Here is a 19,704-nt window from a genome sequence, read left to right on the forward strand (position 1 = left end):
TGCGTTGTCTTCCTCTAGAGAATCCCATTTCTTTTGCTGTGTGAGTATTTATGCTGATTAGAAAAGGGCAAGGATAGAAAGGAATACGACTACAAGACTTGTTCCTAGAGATGATTATTTTCCAAGGTTGCCTGTTGTTATGTGTCTGTTTTAGAAGAAGCAAATGCAAGCTGACATAGATATCGGCTCTGTGTCCATTGGTCTTTTCCTTGATCATGGTTCGGTTTCCGCAATTGCCTTTTCCCACACCTTTTCCGGTTAGATGACAGATCAAGAAATGGATGTCCAATTTTCCAGCAAGTATCAAGGCACTGCCATGAATGAATCCTGTCATGCGATGAGCTTGGGTATTGACCATTTTGTGATGGTTACACTTTTAGCCTGGTATACTTCTTTAGGTCACGTCTTTCATTCTAACTTATAATGTAGGTCTTACATGAAACTAACACACAATGAACGAGCGGAGAACAAAAGAAATTTATAAAAGGGAGTCAAAGGGTGATTAAAATTATGAAGGGACTTTGGGCCTATTTTAGCTCCGTCCAAGCTCACAATTTAGTACTTTATTATGCATTTAACATATCGTTTTTATAAATTAGTGATATAAATTGCAAATTGTATACATTATAACATGTATTATCAAATTATGCGTATTTGAATGAATTACTTTTTGGACCAAGCTTTAATATGATTGAATTTAGTAATGCCCAAACTTAGTCACGACTAAATTGGATTTCATAGTAATACTCAAATTTTACTTAATTCAAAAACACATAAAGCTCGGACTCAAATTCTTTGGGCCAAGCTCAGGTTAATCTAGCCTGTTAACAGTCCTAGATCCTAATGTGGATGAGACATCTTCCGAGAATGTTGGATTAACTATGCATAGGGAGTCTTATAAGGGACTTCGCAGGTAGTTGGAAGGTGGGCTTTTCTGACAAAATAGGGATTGCTACTAATTTTGGAAGCCGAGTTTTGGGTCATAGTGCTGGGATTGCAATTTGCTCGGACTCGGGGTTGGACAATCAAAAAAAAATTTGAGTATTCAATGATGTTATGAAATAATTAAAAGTATGGATGTTCCTTTGTATTCCCAAGAGAATTAATTCATAATTTATGGCTACATTATGTATAGAAGTTACAATCTATAAATCTATTCATGTAGTGGAGAAACTGTTTCATAAGTTTTTCATATTATTGTAGTAGTGGGTGTTTTAATAGGATTTATGTACCTTTGATCTTGTAGTACCTATATATAGAGATACATTGACACCCTTTGGGAGGACTTTGGTATTTGTTGGAATACAAGAATGTCATTCTCCATTACTCTACTTTTCCTCTAATATCTCTATTCATACTATAGTAGTTTATTAGTTTTACAACACGTTATCAGCACGAGTCTCTATTTTTGAGCAAAAGGTGAAAACGGAGGCTCTACCTTAAACAAAAGTAAAACAGGAGATTTTGCCAAAATTCTGTCTGCATTTCTTCAAGTAACTTCTGAGGTAAATTTCTGACCCACAAACTTATTTCAATTTCTTATGGCTAACATTTGAATGATCGAAAAATACAAGTGCCTATTGCTGAGCAACCACTAAACACAAACATATATTGTTTGACATCTTTGAGGTAATATTTCTCCTTTTAATTCTACTTATTTATCTTTATAATTATTTTTTATAAATATTTATATTCTGATGCATTGAGTTTTAGATATGCTATTATAGAAAATCAATTATATTTGAGGATCTACTTGTCCTTTGAAATATTTAAAGAAAAAGATTCGACCACCTGAAGATGGTCGTTCTTTAACGAAAATATTTGGCCACTAGAAAATGGTCATTATTTCAAAAGCCTGGTATGATAAATTTACCTATGGCTACAAGAACATAATTCTGCAATTTTCAGAATTACTTCTCAGTTGAAATTGTGTCGAGAAAATTTTACTTATAAGATATATTGAAAATAATATTCTCCACAATTGATTTCTCTAATATGCTCCTGTAGTAGAAATACTAAGAGAAATTTTGAGAATTATTTTGTACTTATTGCATTCTAATTCTAGTCCATTCCCAGAAGTGAATGTGACTAAATTTCAATTTATTAGTTATGGTTGATGCCATGACTATGATTTTGATAAATATGTATTTTACCATGATAAGAGAAAAAGTTACCACTTGAAGTGGGATAATAATGATAAGGACAAGAAAATAAGGATCTTGAAGACAAATGTCCCGAAGTACATTTGACAAATAAAAATTATAATAGCATTGTCACATGGCAAATTTCTTTAAACACCCTGAAGGTGTATGATGCTTAATTTAATTTATGATATTAATTGACTTTTCTTCCTGAAGAAGAAATGGATGTTAAATATTTGAAATCAAAAAATTATGGTGATGATATTTGTCTCATAAGAATTATGGTGACAATAATATGTGTCTCATTAATAAGTGCTACTATATACACTATATTTCAATGACAGAGACAAACACAATCAGTTGTAGTGTTTAAGTGATTGAAAGCTCCAAAAGAACCACTATTATATTTCTCCCTGTAGGAGAAAAGTTTATCATAAATAAAACACTACTTTTTACGATGTCTCGAAAAATTTATTGAATTTGAATATCCATCGAAATGGATATCAAATTGAGACATTAAATGAGACAATAATAGAGATCATGTTTAGAAATCAAATGAGATAAAGGTTAATTATATCATAATAACCATTCGAGAGAGAAATGGTTATCGATATAGTTGTCTTCATTCTCATTTGATTTATAATTATCACCTGTAGTAAACCAAAAGTTTACTGATCCCAATGGATATATGATTTAACAAAAATGAGAATATTTGAGAGCCAACAAGTATTTATACATACCCCCTTTATATTATATATGGCTCCAAAAGAAATTTAAAATTTATGTCGGATATGAATCAGCTTTTACGATTAAATATTGTAAAATATTGATGAGTGATCTATTGAATGATTTATTTATTCTGATGAGCTACGATTCCCGACATTAGGGGAAAGAAAAAAATCAACCGAAAGGAAATCATTTGAAAAATTGGATTTCCTCGATCCTCATACAAAATAATGTGAACTAGAAGTTCAAGAAATTCTTCATTTGTAGAAAATTATATTTATCAACTCCAGAAGAGTCATTAAATCAACTATTCCTGCAGGAAATACTTTAGTTAAAATTGATGTCCCTGAAGGACATGCACAAGTGCTACAAATAAATTTAAGGCCGGTTTACCTAAATAAGGTATAAATTGATTTCAAATATCTCTGGAGATTAAATAAATGTCATGGCAAAATTCAACCTCTTGAAGAGGTCACTCCTGAAGAGCCAACTCCTGAAGAGAATGAAATCATAGAAAATTTAATTGAAACCTAATGAAATGTGGCACTTGATATTATAGAAGTTGATGAGAATCATGAATCTATATTGGTTGATGAATGTCGGTATAGAAATGATTGTTCAAAGTGGAAAGATACGATCCAATCTGAATTGGATTTATTTTTTAAAAGAAAAGTTTTTGGACTTGTAGTCCAAACACTTGAAGGTGTAAAGCAAGTTGCCCAAAAATTTTCACAAATATTTGGATACCAATGATCCAATATGTCCATGTGTTTTTATCAAGAAAAATGGATCAAATTTTGTGATAATTGCTGTATATGTTAATGATCAAAATTTGATTGGAACTCCTGAAGAGATTCAAAATAGTGTTGAATATTTGAAGAAAGAATTTGAGATCAAAAATTTTGAAAAAACAAAATTCTACCTTGACTTACAAATTGAGCATTTGAAAAGTGAAATTTTTGTCCACCAAATTGCTTATACCTGGAAGGTATTAAAGCGGTTACTCCAATGGTCGTCAGATCATTAGATCATAATAAGGATCCTTTTAGATCGCGAAGAGCAGATGAAGAGATACTTGGTCCAGAAGTACCATATCTCAGTGCAATTGGCGAAGAATATATTGGAATGCGATGATTAAAAGATCTCAAATAATGTTTGCATCAGGGGGAGAAATTAATACACAAGAATAGTGTACTCTTTTTCCTTCACTAGGGTTTTTGTCCCGATGGATTTTTCCCTGGTAAGGTTTTAACAAGGCATATTCTTTGTGTAATGGACATCCAAGGGGGAGTGTTATGAAACAATTAAAATTATGGATGTTCCTTTGTATTCCCAAGAGGATTAATTCATGATTTATGGCTACATTATGTATAGAAGTTACAATCCATAAATCTATTCATGTAGTAGAGAAACCGTTTCATAAGTTCTTCATATTATTGTAGTAGTGGGTGTTTAATAGGATTTATGTACCATTGATCTTGTAGTACCTATATATAGAGGTACATTGACACCCTTTGAGAGGACTTTAGTATTTGTTGGAATACAAGAATATCATTCTCCATTACTCTACTTTTCCTCTAATATCTCTATTCATACTATAGTAGTTTATTAGTTTTACAACAAATGAGCATAAGAACTGGTTAAGAAAACTGATCAGAAGAATCCCCCACTATAACTTAATCCATAGGTGAGGCATTAGTTGGATATGCCTTGTGATGGCTCTCTGAAGCAGGCTTGGAGAGAAGGGAATTATTGCGTTAATGGAATGACAAAATTGGCTCGAGTGGCAAAAACAGTTTTAAATGCAATCGTTCATGAATAATGTAATATTTTTTGAATATGTTGTAATTTAGTACAAACTATTTCTATAACTTTGTAACAGCAATTCCCCCTGCTTGCTAAATCCGGACAGCTGAATCTCACAACCATCCCCCCCTTCCCCAGAGAAGCTGCATGGGATTGACTACATTTTCTATAGGAATAATTTCATAAACCTCCCCTAAGCATTTTTTAGTATCACTGGTTTCCTATAAAGTTTTAGAAATATTATATACCTCCTCTAATTCATATGTTTTTATAACATGTCAATCCAAGTGAGACTAACAAACTAATTTCATAGGAGAGAAGATAATTTTATCCCCCAAATGCCCTTTTACTATCCTCAACATTAGTTTGTTTACATATCTAATTTTTGGCTTTAATTCAAGCCCCCAATAATTACAAGTTCATAGCAATTATACCATGTGCTTTCATATCCATATTAAGAAATTTTTAATGCCCAAATACATACTTTTTATTTCTTATGAAAAATTTTAATTGCCGTAATTAAACATCATAAATGAAAAAGTATTTAGAGATCTCATGTAAATCTCTTTTTTTTTTATTAACAACCTCATATTATACAATAAATGTCAACAACAATAAAAGTTAAATGATCGATAACAATGTTGCAATTTTAATCCTATTTATTATTGCCTCTTGTTTTTTTTTATCCTTATTAACATTTCTCTTTATGCTCAAATGTATTTTCTTTATTTTTCAAGGAGAATATATAATTATGTGAAATTATATAAGAAATTAAATATATACATATAGTATAAAAGTTTTATTAATTTTCTATTTTTATTAGTATTGCTAGTTATTAGCATACATTACTTTTTATTAACAATTAATGCTTCACCTAGAAATTAGTAATTTATTTTTTGAACAATAACTAAAAAATGATAAATTAATTGTTAAAAATGACATAAATGACACTATATATGAGAGAAGAAGCTTATTCAAATCAAAAGTTTATTTGAATATATACACCTGAATATAAAATAAAATGCACTAGCAACGTAAAAAAAGGAAGAAAAAAAAGATGAAAGAGAAAGAAGGAAAAGAAATATGAATGTTTAACTTATAAGAAAAAACACATATAGAGTGAAACTTAAAAGAAACATATATGAAAATGTCGGCATTTCTATCCAACATATAAGTGGAGAATCATTAGAAGGTTAATGGCGTTAGTCATCGTGAGGCATTCTTTTATTTTCTAAAAGCATGAAGAAATTTGTTATCGACGCCTATATATATTGGTATAATCTGTAATTAATCCAAAATATATATCTCAATCAAAGTAGGGTGTAAGAGTCATTTCACTATTACTAATGTCAATAGTGGGCCCAATTGACTGATAGGAGAGGTATGTGATATTTTTTAAAGTTGAGGGCGAGTAATGACATTGCCAAAAACCTTAGGGGAGAGTTCAAAAATTATTCCTTTACCATACCTTAGGAGCTCGTTGGACTTTAATCTTGTGGGAGTAGTTTCTCCGCGTTTTGCACATTGCTAATGGCCCATTTGGCCCTCTTACCAAAGCAAAAACTAAAAGTCAAACATGTGATTATTGGTAGCCTATTAACACCCCCATCTCTCTTCCCCTCCTCCTCCTTCTGCTCCTTTCTTGGTGGATCAAAAGTTGTCCTATTTGTATTGTTTTTTTTCCGAAACAGAATATTACACACACACACACACACATAATGAGAGACACGCAGCAAGCATTAGCAAACCGGCCCAAAATCAAACTAAGGGGGACCTACAAGGATTACCTATCCAGCCAATTGGTGGCAGAAGGGCAATCCCATGGACCTTAAACCCAGAGTAAATACCTCACAATCAACCGATGTGGAATGGTGACCCAACCCCTTCCCACACATGCAGACATCACTTCCGTGGAATGTTTTTTTTTTTTTCTAAAACGGAATATTACACACACACACAAAAACAATGAGAGACACGTAGCAAGCATCAGAAAATCGGCCCGAAAGCAATTTAAGGGGAACCCACAAGAATTACCCATCCAGCCAATTGGTGACAGAAGGGCAACCCCATAAACCTTAAACCCAGAGTAAATATCCCACAATCAACCGATGTGGGATGGTGACCCATTTGTATTGTACTAATTGATTAATTGTATCCAAAAGTTGCAATTTAGCCCAAAGTCTCATTCTGCAACCTATATACCAATCCATAATTTGGAGGAACCCCACTCCCCACCCTCCTCCCCCGGGTTTCCTGATTTTGGATTTAGACTTGTTAAGTTCTTACATTAGAAAAAAGAAAAAAGAAAAAGAAAACTTTGTTATGTTGACCACGAAATTATTATATTCTCCACTAATCATTATTTTCCATTACCCTTTTTTAATTGGGATACCAAAAACACAAATGAACGAAGAGATGCCAGCGGATCAAACTCTTAAAAATCCATCATATCAAATCCTGACCCGTATATTTAAATCTTTTACAAAAATCTATCAATCAATCCTATGACTTTTAATTCTCATTATTAAATCCTTTCGTTTTGGGTTCATATTACTTGTTAGGTACTCTCCATATGCTAATATGAATAATTAAAAAAAAAGAAATTAATTTTTATTAAACTAAAATCAATACACATCATCCTAAACTAACACACTACATTGAATTTTAAACTTGACCAGAGCTATAAAGAAATTCAACATTTTTATGAAGGGTGAATTTACCAATCCTCTAAAAAATGATTGAAACAGCTATCTACAAGAATTGTAAATAGAACATGATAAATAACAGTTTACAAGACAAACATGTGTATCAACTAAATACAAATTAAAGAGAATAAGCAAGTTCTATAGACATACCAATTCCTTAGTACATACATACATACATATGTCTATATGTGTGTATGTGTATTATTGGTTTTTTGGGATTCTCTTATTAGGGAGAGGGTGGACTGGGTGATTTGGAAAAAGGGAGTATAAGTGAGAGATCTTGGATTCGAACACTCCCACTTATACCAAAAAAAAAAAATTCTTGTCTAATCAGATTAACCTCCATTCATCAATATCAAACCCTAATATCAAACTCTAATAGATTATTTATGTGTCGTCTAACCTGATTAACCATCGGGTCGAATACCCACGGAGACCGGGTTTTACCCTACTCATTGCCATCTCTGAATAACCATGTTCAAAATCAAATGAATGACAATTGTATTCAAGATGCAATCCAATTTTAACCCTTTGCCTTGATAATTTAAAAAATGTTACTATATTTCCCATGTGCGTGTATATATATATATTTCCCATGTGTGTGTATATATTGTATAATTGAGAGATCTTGAACCCAGGATCTCCTACAGTTTCCATGCATATAGCTTGGAATGCAATGTAGTTCTAATTCTAGATACATAAACACTTGTTAAGTTATTTACGATTTTAGTATAAAATTTTGGAGAAATTTTGAAAAAGGGGATAGAAAAATTGAAAATTCATAAACATGATAGACGTTTTTAAAACTTTAAAAATAGAGTATGAGACACAATTCATGAATTAAAATAATTAATTTTTTATCATTAAATGACCAAATTACCCCCACAAATGTGCACTTTTTTAAAATAAAAACATGTACCTTACCAAATGAAAATGTATATCTTGGTAAATATAGATATACATCCAAATGTACACATTTAAATTGATATATGTGCACATACATACATATATATATATATATATATATATATATATATATATATATATATATGCTCGAACGTGCATACTTCGCGTTTGCACACAGAAGTGCTAATCGTGTATGTAAGGGCAAATTCATAATTTTGACTACAACAAAAATACTTTTATAAATTATGAACAATAGTCCATACCCATTCACAATTTTCTTAAAACTTGAACACGGTTATAAATTTCTACTTTTCCTGTCTTCCCCTTTCCGGTTTCCAAAATAAACCGAACCTCTAAAGCTATAAATAAATTTTTTTTTGGGTGTGTAGTTTTGTCTTAAACTCCACTAATTAAGTTATTAGTACTCCTACTCAGATTATTACTCCAAAACTGCACACAAGGGAACTGAAGGCGAAAGCAGGAATCCTAACCGAAAATGCGTAAAAATTCTTCTTAATGTTAATACTTTAACGTGGCTAACGTTTGACATCAGCCTTGTCATATTCACAGATGTTAGAACATAGAAGCTAGAACAAGTACCAGTCAACCGCGCCAAGCTCCAAGAACACCCAAATAACTTTCTACCATTTTGTATGCAGTGCACCCTTCCAAGTCAAATTGTTCTACTAAATTGAAACTCCTCCAGGGCATTAAATATTACGTTGAAAACCAAGAATATTTAATATTTTTATCCCTTTAAATAGTGATTTTGCTGGCTGGATTTTTTTTTCTTTTTTTTTTTTTGAAATTTAATTGTTTCTCCTGTTTTGAGGTGATGGGGTGGAAGTACCATGCCGGGTTGGGGTTGATTGGAACTGTTGTGTTGATATGGGTTGCTTCTGCAGAGATTACTCAGGTTGGATATATTTTGTTCATTTATTAGTTTATTGGTATCTGAATTTTTTCTTTTTTTTTTTTCTTGAATTTGAATGATGTATTTGTTATTTTTTCTTGGTTAATTGTTACTATAGCTTTTCTGATGGTAATTGATGCATGATCTCCTTGTAGCTGTGCTAGGACTAATTAGGTATGTTTCAGGCATGCAAGGTTAGCTTAGTTGATTACCAGTCATGAAATGTTAGAAATTGTTGGAGGGTTTATTCTCTCTCTGTCTTCCCTTCCCCCCGCTCCCACTCCTTCCAACCCTTAATTTCAGTATTTTTTAGGTGGAGGTAGCAATTTTTAAGAATTCATATGAATTTGGGTGGGACAAGGGGCCTGATGTTAATACAAAAAGTTTCTTGTATGGTCTTCACATGGACTTATAAGAACAAAGAAAAAAAAGTAAAGAGAAAAGAATTGTTGATTGTAAAAGCAAGAAAGTCAGTTTTAGAAATGTTGAAAGGTGTATTCCAGAAAAAGAAAAGAAAAAAAAAAGGGACATTGCAGGAGGCTAGATGTTGTCAACAAGTCGAAGATTAGATGTCAATCAAACATAAAGAGAGAAGGGGACGATGTTTAACATCTTGGAAAGCTGGATGGGTTGGGGAAGGAAGGGGATGGAGTGGACTGTACTGAAATGATCAAGGTTGATATTTGAGAAGTTCTAGGATAGTGGGTGCGTGGAAAGGAGGCAAACGATTAGAATTCTCAAAATTGAGGACGAAGCTTGACAAAGTTGCAGAGAGAGGGGTGATTTGGAGTTCCTAACATGATAAATGTTAATCTTGTTCAAATGTTTTACGATAGAGGATGTATAAAACTGTGTCGTAACCAGTTTTAGGCATTCCCACTTAGCATTTGCTGGTTTGGGCTTCTTCATGAATTTGCTCACTGATTGGTGGTATAATTCAGTTCCTGTGTAAAAAAAGTGAGGAAAAAAATTATTAGATGCAATCATATGCAATATGGGAGGTATATTAGAAGTCTCATGACTCGAATTCATTCATAGCCTTTGACTTGTGAATTGCATTTATTTTGTCCAGTGCTTCCGTGCATTTTGATTGCCTGGAATTAGAGTATTATAATGTCTGACGGGCATTAATTGTGGTGTTGCTTGTGTGGCTTCTTCAACTCTGGTATGTTGGATATTCCAAATTTCACCTGAGTAAAAGGTTATTATAATTTATGGATATCTTTCAGGTACAGCTATGGTGCATACCGTGCTTAACATTTCACTAAGAAAACAAAGGAAAAGAGAAGTGAGAAAGAGTGCTAGTTTTTGTTCTGCTTTTTTCTGTCAGATACCTGGTTATAGGAGTGATAGTACTGTTTTCATTGATTAAGTACTGGACATTGAACAAGTATCTTAGATGCCAATTAAGATGGACTTCTATATCCTTCTGTGAAATTCTTGTGTCTAGCCTATCTATTGCAACCTATAGTTTTCCTGGAGTCATGGTCAGTCTACATTCAGTAATCATTTGAGTTTAATCTTGTGCCGTCCAATTGTTTGCCCTTTGAGTTTGTTCTTTCTTGCTGCTTTTTAATTTTAGATACTGTAGATCAATCAGCTGGCTATATGAAGACATATTTGTCACCAGGCTGGGTATTGTTTCTAGGATAATTAGTCTCATCCTCTGATTTAATTGGGAACCAGAAAGAACTTCCCTTTTTATATACATTGGAAAGGACTACAATTCTTGAAATTTATGTCAAGTTCATATAAGTTTCACGAATGTCAAGTGCCAAAACAAATGCCATATTTCTTTTATTATTGGTTTAATATGTGATTTTATATACTTCTAAATGAAAGTTAACCTATTTGCGGGATTCGATTTGTGCATTAAATCTCTAAAGTCAAGCACCTGCAACTTCTTGCAGAAAATTTTTGCTCAGTATAGACAACCGTTTGCTCTTACTTATCTGGGGGTATCCCTAATGGTGCTATTCCTGCCAATAGCAGTTTGTAAAGATTGGATTTTCCATTTATTGGGCAAGAGCTCGTCTACTAAGTTTTACGGGGACAATCTACTCATAGATCCATCAATTGAACTGGATGTTCCTCTAAGAGCAAGTGAAACTACCTTTGATTCAAGGGACATGTTGAAGAGCTGCGATCTTGATGATACAGACCTAAATGCAACAGAAGAAGTGCTATTGACGTTTGACCGAGATGATGAAATTCCTATACTTGAAAAGGCTTATAAACTTAGTTCGTGGGAAATTGTCAAATGCAGCTTTTATCTTGCTCCAATATGGTTTGCGACTGAGGTAATTGTTTTATTCGATTGTTGGCTTCAAAATCACATCTTATCTTAATACACACCCTCAACACAGTTGTAGAAAAAGTCTTGACTACACTTGACTTATTTTAGACTTCAAAACATGCATTTTTTGCCTACCAATTAAGAATTTTAAAAAAGAAGGAAAAGAAAGGAGAAGAGGAGATAGAGGACTCCGTAGAACAGGGTTTAAGAAATTTCAACTCTTACCTTAAACATCTAAAGCTATACGCAGGCCATACTTTTTTAGTCATAACACAAAAAATCTTATTCAACTACAATTTGATATTTCCACATTCACAAAGTAATCTTTGAAAAGTTTGCAAAGTGGTAGAGAGGTAGCAATCAACCTAAAGGATGGCTTGCTATTTGTTAGAAAAATTGTTTTCAATAGACTTGTATCAGTGCAATATTGATGTTTTTCATGTGATGTAAAACAGTTTTGACTCGTATCAGTGAAAATGAGTTTTGTTTGGCCAATAATTGTTATCCTAAGTTGCACAATGAAGCTTTTCAACATTTTGTTTGAACAAGTAAAAAAGGTGCTAAAGAGGTGGGAAATGCAAGTATTTAAATGATTCTCTTAAAAGTCAGCCATATGCACTGTTGCATGAACTGTGCCTACCATCTGTACATATTGATGCTGGATCCTTTAGATTATCCGTTAGATGACCAACCATGATTGTCCATTAAATGTTGACCACTTTGAAACTTTTGCAGTATTTATCAAACTCTGCCCTTGCTAATACTAGTGTGGCCAATACGACAGTGTTGACTTCAACATCAGGGCTCTTCACTCTATTCTTTGCAGCACTCATTGGTCAGGATTCCATAAATGTTGCTAAGGTTCTTGCTGTATTTGTTAGTATTGCTGGTGTTCTCATGACCACCATTGGGAAAACATGGGCTTCGGATGAAATGCTGAGTGCCTCTCAGTAAGTATTATTCGTTGAAAGCTTTCTACATTTTCCCCTCAACAATCATGTACAATAAATTGCTCCCATATTTTATTTTTTTTTTGGAAATTCTCTTTGTTAAGTTGCATCTTTGACACTTGATTTCTCCATATGGTGTAGACTCTTTTTTAGTATTTCACCTTAGTGACTTCTTCCAGAAGAATATCTGGCAAAATAAATGTTTTCCCAATATGCAAGCCCTCGAAAAATTTATGACAAGTTCTCCAAAAAAAGTGGAAATCTCTGAAAAACAAAGCGAACTGATGGAAACTAGATTACTATATGGCATTGACAATGGTTTGAACCTAAATGCTTAGTGGTCAAACTTGTTTATAGTACGATCTTATGGTGTTTCATTATCTGATGTGAACTCAACTTCAATGAATAATGGATGTAGTAATAATCAAACCAAACATATTGTATAAAAATGTACACCGTGTCAGAAATATCAAAGATTTTTTTTTACTGAAACACAGACGGTAGGTGAAAATCTCGAAAGTTGGTACATATGTATGAAGATATATACGGTCATCTTTCTTTGTCAGTTGCCTCCATAATTAAAACTCTCACAACTAGCGGTGACGTTTCTTTCTACCCTCAGGAACTTTGCTCATCCCAAAAAGTACCATTGTTGACAATCACTAATTCTTTTTAACACAATGTGATGGATATCACATCAGTTGTTAACTTGGCATGTATTTCTAACACATCATCTGTCATGCTCTGAACCTAGGCATTTCTTGACAGTGCACAATTACATATATGCCCATTTTCATGAAAACCTTGGACAGTCTCATGCCTACAAGGCTACCAATCCCAAACTTAGCCATATGGAAGCTTATCATAAATACACACTACTGTCACCCAATCCTTTTAATAGGACATTCTCATTTTCTGCCTAGTGTTGATTTGTCTCTTTTTGTTTGGCACTATCTCAGTCCTGCCAAAACTTTGTGAGCCTCCTAGAATAACTGACCAGAGATTTACCTCAATGACCATCACTTTCCTCAGTATAAGTAGTGGAAAGAGTGTATTAACTGGCAAGAAATCCCATTCAGAATTTTCATAGCTTTCGTATTTGCAAATGCATGCATCTGAGTCAAAACATCAGGCCTACTTATAACTCGCCTGCACCTAGGGTCATGCTGATTCTTTGAAGCAAGTCTTTCTTGCACTTTTTATGTACTATTTGAATAAATACCACTAGGCTTTGTTTCACTTTCTATATTTGGACTGATTGAGGTTCCGCATGTGGTTGGGCTGCTGGACAGTTAGCATTCCGCCATATTCAAGATGTTAAAACTGCAGAGCTCTATTTTTGTCAAGAAGATTACTAACTGGTGCATACAGTGTAGATCTGAAGTTTCCAAAGTGAGCTCTTGTAAATCTTGTACCTGAAGAAGGAAGTAAAAGGAATGTTTTGAATTGACAAAAAGCTATATGACACAAATCATAAACATGCAAAGTTCTGAGTAATATACTATAAATTATAATAATCTAGTAGTACTGAATACATGCACTAAGCACCCATGCTTGTCATTCACCAGCTAATCATTTTTCAGTAGAGTATCCTCGCAAGTAACACACTTTATTTTCACTTAACACTTGCATTATTTCCCTTATACTGGCATTCTCATGTCAGGACCCAATGGTTATGATTTAATTTGCTTTTGAAGACAGATTATCAAGTAATATTTTGAAATGCTTTTATGACAGTGTTAGATATTACATTTTTTTTTAATGAAATATATTCAGGTATAGCATGTGTCTCTACATTTTTATGTTCATGATATCATCCCGTTGTTAACTATGCTTTCCAAGCACAAACCACGGGGGTGCTAGGATAAAGTTTCTCCCATATTGTTGTTTCATGTAGTGTACATTTTCACTTATCTTTGAATTTTTCCTATAGAATGAGGAGGCTTTTCCTCATATAGGACATTTCCAGAAAATAACGTTGTGATTGGAATTTACCATGCGAATTCAACAGCAGAAGCCTCTTCTATGTCTTTCCACTAAAGGGCAAACAGAAAGAGAGAAACCAAAGCTTTTACTCTCAACCATAAGAGTTACCTAGACTTTTTTCTTATTAGTCAAGTGGTAAGCTAGGGCACTATTTGACGAAGCAAATATACTTCGGAAAAATAGTTCACGTAGCTCAGCTGGTTAGAGCAAAGGACTGAAAAGGTAGCCACTACAAAGAAGTTCTGGGAGCTTAAGCTAGCTCATATTGGTCATGAGTCGAGAACAGGAATTGAATTTATCCTTCGCCTCCCTCAGCTCCTCTTAAGAAACTTGAAATTGGATTGATGACAAAAGAGAATCCTGGGTCTCCATTGGGCCCTCTTATCTGTTGCTTCTCTGAGCTTGCACAATACGTCCAATCGATTAGAATTAAAAAATTCTCTCCCTATTGTTACAAGCATACGATTCATGGGGAGATAAAGAAATAGATCTAGCTGAGTGCCTGTGGAACTCCTGTTGATGGTTCAATCAATTACTTCATTGGAATGTTTGCTAATGATTTTATTAAAATCTGGCCCAAATCCTTTTTTCCTTATTGATTTTATTCTTTTCTTTCAACTTCCAAATAAAAAGATCTAATGTTTATTCAAGTTCCTAGTAAATACCAAGCAAGATTTCATTGGTTCGGTCTTTTGTTTATTTGGATCATAAAAATTATCGATTTGAAAAGGCTGTAAGAAAAGATAAATCAATTTTTTCCATGTTTCATAGTATGCTTAACCAACATGGCGACAGTCATGCAGTAAACAGAGCTACTGATCCATGCCGCTACGAAAGACATTGGAAATCTAAACTGCCTGGAAGTAACCACTCAGTAGCATTGAGAAAGGGCAGATGTATAGAACTTTTCGACGTGATAGTATTAGACATAACACGATCCATTACTTTATGAGGGAAAAAAGTCCACATCTATTCTTTCTTACAATTTCTTTGTACTAACATGACTTGCATGTCTATTTACTTGACAAGTCCAGTTTATGTGCTAGATCTTAATAAGATCTTCTTGCCTGATCGTCCTAGATTAGTTTTAATATCTAATTGCTCAAGAGGTCTCTGCTTTTTCCTCTAGTATTTCTTTATTGTTCACTTTATTAATTAAATTTGCTTTACATTGCCTAGGAGTAAAAGACATAGCATCATTGGAGATTTTTTTGGTCTTCTCTCAGCAGTGTCCTACGGCTTATTTACGGGTATAGAATATACTTTCATCGAGAGGTTCTGTTTATTTATTTTAATTTATATTTTGCTTCGGTGAAGTGGACGACTTTTTCTAAATAAATGCAACCTCAAATCCAGTGCTACTAAAGAGATCTGCTGGATCAGATGGAGAGAGAGTTGATATGCAGAAGATTCTTGGATATATTGGACTTTTTACTCTTCTTGGCCTTTGGTGGATTAGTAAGTGACAAGTAATGCATTCCCTGCAGAATTTTGTGTGGCTAAAGAGGACTATCATGCAAAATTTGGAACATAGAATTACTACATTAGTTTTGGCACAATGCAATCACATTTGTATGGATTTTGATGTTAAGTTGGTGGAAAAAAAGGCCAACTAATTGGGCTTTAAGATGTCCTGGTTCCACAATAGTACATCGTACAATGAGGAGCCAACAATAGCATTTCACAATAGCCTTCTAGAAAGGAGATTAATACTGATACTGTTCCTATGCTAAAATAAGGAACATCCAAGTCATCACACCATCTGTACTTTTTAAGTGGTCATACATCCATAAAGTCCTGTACTTGTTCAGTTTTGCTAAAGCTTCTTCCTCCATAGAACAGTTTTAGCTTTTAGACCACTGCACTATCTTCGTTATTCAAAAGGAAATCCAAATGCTCATTGTTTTTTCCCGTTTTTTTCCCTCCAAACACTGTCTCCTTTTAAGTTCATTTAACTTTTAACTACATTGCTTTATTTACTCTCGAGTTATGTTTTTTCAGTATGGCCACTTAATGCTCTTGGAATAGAACCGACTTTCGAATTTCCAAGTTCAGCATCCATCAAAGAAGCTGTGCTGTTAAATGGCTTAGTGGGGAGCGTTATTTCAGATTATTTATGGTATGGTCTACCTTTCATACTATTACAAGTAGTTAGTCTTTTACATTATATATGGTATATTTTCATAGATATCTTCTGTGTCTTGGTTAATCTGCCTTGGCTCTTGGTTCCAGAAATGTATTTAGTGTATGAGAGATATTTATTGAAGTTCTATAACTGGGATATGTAAACAAAGAACTTTTGGTTTGACACAATGTCAAGTGGCTTATGCCACCAAAGCACTTCACTATAATACATTTGCCTGGAAATTCTACAAAAAAGCAGTTTAGTCATTTATGGTCTAAAAGGTAACAGGAAAATTAAGACCACTGGAGTTACATTTCCTTCTACTAAGGTAATGAATAGAATAAAGTGCTGTACTGGGTGATTTGTGAGTAGATCAACATCACTGGATCTTCAGTTGCAGTATTTAGTCAAAGCAACTTCAGATCTGTTTTCCCATTCATAGGACTTACTATTTGTTTTTTTTTTTTTGTGTTTTTTTTTGGGGGGGTGGGGGGGGGGAAGAAATCATGTGTTTTAGTAAATGTGGACATTTATCTTTTTGATATCCTCCAAAAGATATGCTACATGGACAATGTATGACAAGTTTAATACAGCAGAAGATTTATAGAAATCAGAAGTTGTTTTGCTACTATAAAATACAACTTCAAACTTGACCAATAACAGAAGCTAACTAAGAGGTAACCTTGCTTTCAACTTTCAGGGAAAGCCCAACACAATGTCACTGAATTTAATCAACAACATTCATTTAATTCCAGTATAATTTTTGTCACAGTAAGCAGACCAGAGATCGGAAATCATAGTTATGGCTTCACGAGATGATTAAGTGGTTCCTGCCACTGATGTTTTGACTAACCTATGGTATTTTCTATTAGTTTTCTGCTTTTGAGCAAATTAATGAGCTAGTACCTGTTACTTAGCTGGAAAAGCAGAAGTTAATAAAATGTATAAGGTATATCTACATGCATAAAAAAGAAGTGAACAAGAAAAGAGAGAGATTACAGGAAAAGGATTCCAACCATGTAAATCCAATTTGGAGTTTTACATATTTGGTAGTCTTCTTTTTTTAGTTCTTCCCAAAAAAGCAGGGAAAATTTACTGGAGATACAGATAGAAAAAAGACAGTATGCTTTGTGTTTTGCGGTTTGTCATATGTGAAATTTTAATAAACCATCTGAGTCTATGCATTTCAGTATTTCCTTCATGCATAGGTTATAACAATTAATGAATCTCCAAATGAATCCCTCATCCTCTCTTCGTGGCTATGATTTTCTATTGTAGTTGTCTCACAAAGAATTTCATGGCCACAATTTAAAGGTGAATTACCAAATTTCATAAGGCACTCTTCTTCTTTTTTCTTTTCAAGGTGCTTAATCTCAATATTTTTATTTGAAATTGTTCTCATGAGAATTAGTTTTGGCATGTCTTTGCAAAAAATTAACTATTATGTATACCTATTGAAAACTATGTGGCTGCCAAAAGTGATAAAAAAATAACAGGGCTAATATGTATTCATTCGTGTTTAGTTAATCAACCTAGGAAAAAAGAGAGTGAAAAAACAAAAAACTAAACCCCCACTTGAATTAAAGCAGCACTATGAAAAGGATAGATCTTCTTGTTCGGATTTCCTAACTTGTCGTTATGAAACGACTGTCTCCCTATGGTGAAAGATGGAAAGATCTACCTTAAATAATGGATGTTGGTTAGATTGTGAGTAGGCAAATTGTTCGAGGTAGTCAGCTCTCTTGTTGATTAAGCTTTGCAGGTAGCAATAACTGCTTTTGATTACCATTTGTATTCATACGTGCCTACTAGCTCTACTCTTTGGAGTAGTCTTCTGTTATTTCAGTGCCTTACGAGCTTGATTTAAGGATATTTTGTATGTTTGACTTCAAGCCATGCTTCTATATTCTGATGTTTCAATTTGTATTTTGCTTCTACAGCAAGCTGTTAGCCCCATGTTAGTGACTAAGGTTGTGAATTCGATTCATCTTAGCTAAACTTTAGCACAAGATTCTAATCACAACTGGATTAGCTTATTTTACTTGTGCAATTTTGTCTTTCCTATTCAATCAAACTTCCAGTTTTCTTTTATATGTCCCCTCCAACATTGTGGTACTATTATGGATTTATCTAGTGTTCTCTATGAAACAGGGCGCTTTCTGTGGTGTGGACTACGCCATTAGTCGCGACACTTGGCATGTCCTTGACAATCCCCTTGGCAATGCTGGCTGACATGCTTATCCATGGCCGTCACTACTCTGCAATCTACATCCTTGGATGCGTCCAGGTTTAGTTAACTTATTTTTCTGAACTGACTTAGATATGGTGTATTCAGTTTGTAACTTACTGATAAATGGAGGACGCAATCAGGTGTTTGCAGGTTTTGTCATTGCTAACCTCTCTGATAAGTTTGCGGGTAACAGAAGATGAAGTGCTTTACCAACTACATGACCTTAACCTTTTGACAACGCTGGAAGAAAGCTAATTTTTCCTAGACAGAATATTATCTGTGTTAATATGATTAGGTGATAGAACTATATTCCCATTTTTTTTGTGGTTAGTATGTAAAGTGTGTGAGGGCTGCAATGTTATGCATGCCTCTTTCTTCAACATCCTATTGCTAGTGTTAATTAATGTGTAATCTTGGATACTTGTTTTAGTATTCTGGAACAATGTTTGGTCCTTAGTCCTCTTCTGATGGAAAGCTGCAATGTGAAGTAAATCCTCTAGCTTATTACCAGCAATTCTCATAATTGACCTACAACTTTGTCCTCCTCCTTGCTCAGCTGGAGGATATGAAATGCCAGAAAGATTGGATCCTCAATGGATCGTTTTATTTCTTATTAGACGACAAAATACGTAGAAAGCTAGAGATATTCAAGTAAATCACAATGTTTTACTTCTTTAAAACTTTTCAAGATGAATTCCCAAGTTTTGGATAATAAAGGGGGGTAAAAATAATCTTTTCAATGCACCCAATTTGAATTCTAGTTTGCTTCAAAGTACAGTTTTAACTAAACTTTTCTTTGACTTTCCATATTCTTTAATTATTCGGGATAATATCAGAAACCTCCCCTGAGGTTTCTAACAATTTCACTCACCTCCCTTCAGGTTTGAATAATTACACTAACTTCCCTTTATGTAGTAAAA

At 33.7% G+C, this 19,704-nt stretch overlaps 1 protein-coding gene across 4 annotated transcripts; it reads left to right on the forward strand.

The window, feature by feature from the left end:
• Nucleotides 1-8,687: 8,687 nt before the first annotated feature.
• Nucleotides 8,688-19,298, forward strand: LOC113705370 (thiamine-repressible mitochondrial transport protein THI74). Of its 4 annotated transcripts, XM_072063462.1 has the most exons (9): nt 8,768-8,784; nt 8,855-9,200; nt 11,108-11,497; nt 12,229-12,443; nt 15,609-15,679; nt 15,786-15,887; nt 16,431-16,548; nt 18,706-18,841; nt 18,925-19,298. In XM_072063462.1, the coding sequence occupies exons 2-9, from the start codon at nt 9,120-9,122 to the stop codon at nt 18,982-18,984; spliced, it is 1,173 nt and encodes a 390-aa protein (XP_071919563.1). In that variant the 5' UTR covers nt 8,768-8,784; nt 8,855-9,119; the 3' UTR covers nt 18,985-19,298. The 4 variants fall into 4 exon arrangements, with proteins under 4 accessions (XP_027083001.1, XP_071919564.1, XP_027083003.1 ...); XM_027227200.2 differs by having other exon boundaries at nt 8,688-9,200; XM_072063463.1 differs by having other exon boundaries at nt 8,688-9,200; nt 11,187-11,497.
• Nucleotides 19,299-19,704: the final 406 nt, after the last annotated feature.

Source organism: Coffea arabica, chromosome 8c (assembly GCF_036785885.1).
Source record: "Coffea arabica cultivar ET-39 chromosome 8c, Coffea Arabica ET-39 HiFi, whole genome shotgun sequence".
Lineage (NCBI taxonomy): Eukaryota > Viridiplantae > Streptophyta > Magnoliopsida > Gentianales > Rubiaceae > Coffea > Coffea arabica.